The 6,600-nt window shown below is 48.8% G+C and overlaps 1 protein-coding gene across 1 annotated transcript; it reads left to right on the top strand.

Annotated features, from left to right (window-relative positions):
- Positions 1 to 1,114: 1,114 nt before the first annotated feature.
- On the top strand, positions 1,115 to 3,752 carry LOC138754644 (FK506-binding protein-like). The gene is made up of 2 exons (XM_069919193.1): positions 1,115 to 1,168; positions 2,201 to 3,752. Exon 2 carries the CDS (start codon positions 2,265 to 2,267, stop codon positions 3,243 to 3,245), a length of 981 nt encoding a protein of 326 aa, XP_069775294.1. The 5' UTR covers positions 1,115 to 1,168; positions 2,201 to 2,264; the 3' UTR covers positions 3,246 to 3,752.
- Positions 3,753 to 6,600: the final 2,848 nt, after the last annotated feature.

The following is a 6,600-nucleotide window of genomic DNA, read 5'->3' as shown; positions in this document are numbered from 1 at the left end:
CCCCCCTGGTTGCATAGCTTGTTCGACCATGGAAATCACCAGGCTGCGTAGACAGGGAATAATACAGGGCAAAATAAGTAGGAGGAATAAAATACCTCCGATGACCCACAAGAAGGTACGCCACCAGGTTCCTCCAAACCATTTGTCCATCCAATTAAATTGTGGGAAAGGATGCCAGGTTTGAACCGGTACATGGGACAATGTACGAATATTATCAGCGATTTTACGAACGGCTTTTCCATTATCATCAATCTGTAAGCAGCAGTTAGTCAAATTAAGCTTGCCACATACACCTCCTTCCGTGGCTAGGAGATAGTCTAGGGCTAGACGGTTCTGATATATAGCAGAGCGCATTTGACCTTGCTGGGATGCAAGTAATTGCAGGGCTATAGCTGTTTGATTTGTAACAATTTCAAGGACTGCTTGTAAGCGAATTATACGATTTAACATATATATAGGAGTACGATAACCCCAGGATCCATCTTGAGCCCATGTAGCGGGACCATAATATTGAATTATGCGTTCTGGAGGCCAATCATCTCTCCATTGTCCCAAATGTACCGTGGTAGAGCGGGGTTGACGATGTAATGTATCAAAGACCTTCACGCCTAATTTATGACCGTGATCGTGGGGTAGAAGACTTGTAAATAAAGCTTGTCGTGTCATCAGTTTTAAAGAGACTCATGTGTGAGAAGTTTTATTTCTGACATCCACCACTCTGTCACTTCAATACTGAGATGCACAAAATGTTTCTCAGTCACCTGACACCAGCAATTGAACTCCTTTCACATTGTCAGCCCCAACCTCACTTCACCTCTCCCCAACACCCTCCATCTCCCCATCCCCACCCAATCCCTCTCCACCCTCTCTCCCCACCCCCGTTTCTCCCCAACCCTTCTCCCTCACTCCCCACCCTCCTCTCTTCCCACCCCTTCTCTCTCCAATCTCCCTCTCCCCACCCCTTCCCCCTCTCTCCCTAGCCCCATCTCTCCCCAAAACCCTCTCTCCCGATCCCCTTCTCTCTCCCTACCCCTCACTCACACTAACGTTCATCGTCCGTCTCGCCGGCTGTGCCGAGGGCAACCGTTGCCAAGGAAGTGACGTCACCTCACAGGATGTCGGGCACGGTGTCGGTGGTGTCTCGCGCCTGGCGTGTGGAGCGGCGAAGGTGGGGAAGAAATGGGGTGGGACGGGGTCTGGGTAGGTGGGATCTTTAGTAGGGAGGGTAAAGGAGAGGAGGGTGCAGGAGGGGCGAGGGTGCAGGAGGGGCGAGGGTGCAGGAGGGGCGAGGGTGCAGGAGGGGCGAGGGTGCAGGAGGGGCGAGGGGAGGGAGGGTGCAGGAGGGGCGAGGGTGCAAGAGGGGCGAGGGGAGGGAGGGTGCAAGAGGGGCGAGGGGAGGGAGGGTGCAAGAGGGGCGAGGGGAGGGAGGGTGCAAGAGGGGCGAGGGGAGGGAGGGTGCAAGAGGGGCGAGGGGAGGGAGGGTGCAAGAGGGGCGAGGGGAGGGAGGGTGCAAGAGGGGCGAGGGGAGGGAGGGTGCAAGGGGAAGGAGGGTGCAAGGGGAGGGAGGGGGCAAGGGGAGGGAGGGAGGGTGCAAGAGGGGCGAGGGGAGGGAGGGAGGGGGTGCAAGAGGGGCGAGGGGAGGGAGGGAGGGGGTGCAAGAGGGGCGAGGGGAGGGAGGGAGGGGGTGCAAGAGGGGCGAGGGGAGGGAGGGAGGGGGTGCAAGAGGGGAGGGAGGGAGGGGGTGCAAGAGGGGCAAAGGTAGGGAGGGAGGGTGCAAGAGGGGTGAGGATAAGGAGGGAGGGTGCAAGAGGAGCAAGGAGGGAGAGTGCAGGAGGGGCAGGGAAGGAAGGGAGGGTGCAAGGGAGGGAGGGTGCAAGGGAGGGAGGTTGCAAGAGAGGAGGGGCAGGAAGAGGGAGGGTACAGGAGGGATGGGGAGGGAGGGTGCAAGAGAGGCAAGGGTAGGGAGGGAGGGTGCAAGAAGGGTGAGTGGAGGGTTGGGGTTGTGTGATTGTCATGTTGGTGGGGTTGTGGAGTGTGATTTTGGGTTGGATGGAGGGTGAGTATGGATTGGGCAGAGAGGAGGTGGAGGGTGTTGGGTGAGGGAGATGGGTGTGGGGCTGAGGAATGGTGGCATGGCATGGGGGACAGGAAAATACGAATGTTTTTCTGAATGCTCATTGTCACCATTTGATATTTGAAGGCGACCTTCCAAAAGCTGAACACAATGACCCAACCATTTCCCCTCTGCCAATGTGGCCAGATTCATGGCACTAGGTTGTTCCTGGTGTGATGGGCATAGTCATTCAATCGGAAGGATAATGGCAATGAGCCAATTGACTGAGACCTTCGAGGCCACGGATAACAGCGATGGGCAGGAAAGTCTGTTGGATTATCATACTCATCCATCACTTTTCACCTGGACGTGCCCAGACGGTTCGTTTGTGAAAAAGATTCTGCAGGTCGGTAGTGGGCTTGATAAACCTAAAGAAGGATCCAGGTGCCGTGTACTTGTGCAGGTGGAACCTTCAAATAACTTTGAGTCAAAGCATCATTTTCCAATTGGGATCAATCAGTCAGTGGAAATTATTCTCGGCGAAAGTGATACATGGTTTGCAGATCTCATTGATAAGTGTATTGAGACAATGTTGCTGGGAGAGCAGTGTGAAGTTCTCCTGGCTCCAGGTTTAACGGAGGCAGGCACAGACCTCGCCGGTGGACTGAGATTCACTGTGAAACTGGAAGAGTTGACTGTCCACAAGGACTCTTGGCAGATGACATTCGATGAAAAGTGGCAAGCAGCAATACATCACAAAACCAAAGGCAACGAGCAGTTTAAAAACGGGAATCACTTTGGAGCCGCTCGACGTTATGCAAAGTCACTGAAGCTGGTTGTATCCGTGAAATACGAAGTCCCTCTTGAGAAAGGAGAGGAGTACGATAAGGTCAGGTGCACCTTGTACTCCAACCTGGCTGCCTGTCAGCTCAAACAAAACCAGTTTGGAAACGTCATCCGGAACTGCTCAAAGGCGCTGGAGATAGAGCCCAACTCAGTGAAGTGTCTGTACCGTCGGGGCCAGGCCCATGCCTCCATTAATGAAGGGGACAAAGCCAAGTGGGATTTGAAGAGGGTGCTGAAATTGGAGCCAGGAAACACAGCTGCGGTGCACCAACTGAGAATGGTCACCAAGCAGGTCAGAGCCCAAAATGAAAAACTGGGCAAAGCAATGAGTAAGCTGTTCAGTTAGGACCACAAAGCATTTGCTCAATGGTCCATTGGCTGGAACCATTAGTTCCTGAATACAGGAAGATTTGATGTTTTTGGATCAGTATGTATGTGTTTACAAAGGATGTTGTTTACTGTGGGGTTCGAACCACTATCAGACTGCTTTGCACAAAATCCCTTGGCTCATAACTATAATATTTGTTCATAAATTTTGATGGAAAATTGTTAATTATCAAGTAAAGCAACGAACTTAATCTGCTGAGGTTTTCATTGTCGATTGGTTGCAGCTTGAAGCACTGTGATAAAATCTAGCTGCTCAATGGAATTGTTTCTCAGTTGCTGCACTGCTGTAAGTGGTCTGGTTAATCACTAGGGCTGTACTGGTGTAACTGGTGTTTACATATTGCCTGTTGTTTATGTACGTTTCTGCCTTGGGTAAAGAAGTTTATTTGGACACCATGACTGCAACTGTGATTCCATGTCATGTCCAAGCAACGTTCTGAAATAAACTTTCAGGTTTCTGGTGAAATTGCCTTCATGAAGTTGTATATTTTTGAAAACATTGTTCATCTATGTGGAACATATGTTCCACATATGCTAAGGGCACTGCCTTCCTTGGAACATTTCAGGGTATTCTGTGTAATCAGTGTCTGATTGCCAGTATTTACAGCACTCTGCTTTTGTAGATGGAGTTAGAATTCCTTTTCGAGTAATTTACTGGCCAGGTTAGAGTTATTTTGTGAGCATGTGCAGTGGGCTACTATTTAGAACACAGTAAAGGCCTTTTGGCCCTCAATGTTGTGCATAAAAATAAATAAACCCTCCCTACCTCTTAACCATCTATTTTCTTTCATCCATATGCCTGTCTCTGAATACAATACTCTGTGTGGTCTCTTCAGAGATTTTTCGAGGTTCAACATGACATCTTGACTCTTGAATTCAATCCTCCAAATAATGAAGCTCAGTATCTCATTGGTCTTTTTAACTATCCTATCAACTTGTGTGGCAACCTTGAGGGATGTATGGATTTGGACCCCAGGGTTCCTCTGTTCCTCCACACTTTTTAAGTATCCAACCATTAACCCTGTACTCAGCCTTCAGGTTTGACCTCCCAAAATGCATCACTTCCACCTTTTCCAGATTTAACTCCATCTGCCACTTCTCCGCCCAACAGTGCATCCTGACTATATCCTTTTATAACCTACAACATCATCCACGCCTCCTCCAATCTTCATATCATCTGCAAACTATAGACCTATTCTTCCTCCTCTTCATCTAGGCCATTTATAGAAATCACAGAGCAGGGGTCCCAAACCCTTAAAAATCCCACGACCATGGGGTCTGCGCTCAAGATGGTGGGACCTCTGATTGGCAGCGGCCACGAGGGGCTGCAGACTACAGGGGAACGGTGGACTGGCGCAGGGCACCAGAAAACGGGGAATACATTTCCCCCGCTCCCATCTGAGAAGGAGAGGAGACAACCCACGAGATGGTGACCACAGCGGCGGACCAGTGAGGGGGCTCTGCAGCTGAAAGACCCGTGCATGCTGCGGGCTGCTGGAGAGTCATGGCGAGGAACCCACGGAGGCTGCGGGCTGATGGAGACTCAAGGCAAGGAACCCACGGAGGCTGCGGGCTGCTGGAGACTCAAGGCAAGGAACCCACGGAGGCTGCGGGCTGCTGGAGACTCAAGGCAAGGAACCCACGGAGGCTGCGGGCTGCTGGAGACTCATGGCAAGGAACCCACGGAGGCTGCGGGCTGCTGGAGACTGCTGTCGGGGAACTCGCGCCATGCTGCAGACTGGCTCAAAACTGGCTGTAGGCATACCAGGTATCAGAACCGGGATACCAGGATGTGCTGAAGACTTCCTGATCATGTCAGAGGTTCAGATCTGGAGTTCGTTCACCGATGGTTTGGAATGGACTCTGGCTCCGGGGAGAAGTGCTGGAGGTGAATCCACGGACACTCGGTGACTCTGGGGGGAAACTCTCTTTTGCTTCTCTTTCTCTGACTGTAAGAGGTGCTTCAGGCAATTTCTGCTGATAGCGAATCTGCCTTACAGCAGGCAAAAGGAATTTCACGCAATATGACACTTCTATCACATGACAATAAATTGAATCTTGAGAATAGCAAATATACTCCCCTTTAGTGTCACGTAAAACACAAAGTGGACATTCAACAATTTAAGCAGAATCTGGAAATCAGAACAAGTTCTGACCTTGTATCAGAAGTAGGAAAAGTTGGTTAAAATTATTTTTATTGAGTTTTATGATACAACCATACATTACGTCCATATAAATTAAATATAATATATTTAACCTTAACCCTATCATGTCACCCCACAACCCTCTGATTCCCCTAAACTTTTCCCCTCTTCAATCATTGGTATATAGAAATAATCATCCTCAGACTCGTGTTCCAATCTTAGCAAATAGTGAATAATAAAAAGGGAAAAAAAAAATGTTTACAAAGATCTAACCCAATCCACCAACCAAGGTTGAAGTTGGTATTCAAATCGATCTTCGGAGATCTCCGCACCTTGATCGTTCCAATTATAAAAATAGCTGCAAATGGACCCCAAGTCTCATCGAAAGAGATCGTAATCTTCCTCACATTTATGTCTGATTCTTTCCAAACTTAGAAAGGACATAATATCGAGTAACCATTGCCTATGGGTGGGTGGAAAGTCCTCTTTCCATTTGAGCAATATTCCTCTTCTAGCCAGTAATGTGGAAAATGCTAAGACCTGTTTTTAATTAGACGTTTACATCACTGGACAAGCCAAACATTGCATCAACGGACATGATTCTAGATCAATCCAAAAAAATGGCCAAAACTGTTCTGAACATAGCCGTCCAATATTCTGCTAAATTGGGACAAAACCAAAACATATGTATCTTTTACATTTGTCACACAATGAGTTGATAATTGGGTAGATTTGAGTGAGCTTAACTTTAGAAAAATGTTCTCTATACACCACTTTAAACTGAATCAAACTGTGCCAAGCGCATAGCAATGGGTCGGGGATAAAAGTTTAAATTCAAACACGTTTTAAGTATGGACGGAGATGAGGAGGAACTGCTTTTCCCAGAGGGTGGGGAATCTGGAATTCTCTGCCCATGGAAGCAGTGGAGGCGACCTCAGTAAATATACTGAATACATTGTTGGGTAGATTTTTACATAGTAGGGTATGGGGAAAAGGCAGGTGGGTGGGGATGAGCCGATCAGCCATGAATGGCGGAGCAGGGGAAAGATGAAGAGAACAATGGAATGTTTCTGATCAGAGGGAGACTAAGGGAGAACAAATTGAGTTTGTATTAAATACCCATTTACCACTTCTTCCTTCACCTTCCTGCAGAAGAGTCACAGTGTACAC

Source organism: Narcine bancroftii, chromosome 2, assembly GCF_036971445.1.
Source record: "Narcine bancroftii isolate sNarBan1 chromosome 2, sNarBan1.hap1, whole genome shotgun sequence".
NCBI classification, from domain to species: Eukaryota; Metazoa; Chordata; class Chondrichthyes; order Torpediniformes; family Narcinidae; genus Narcine; species Narcine bancroftii.
Note: the sequence above shows the minus strand (reverse complement) of the source record. Positions and strands in the feature narration are given on the sequence as shown.

What these genes read in the sequence shown, in the direction of transcription:
- LOC138754644 (XM_069919193.1), top strand. Translation starts at nt 2,265, where the DNA reads ATGGCACTAGGTTGTTCCTGGTGTGATGGGCATAGTCATTCAATCGGA.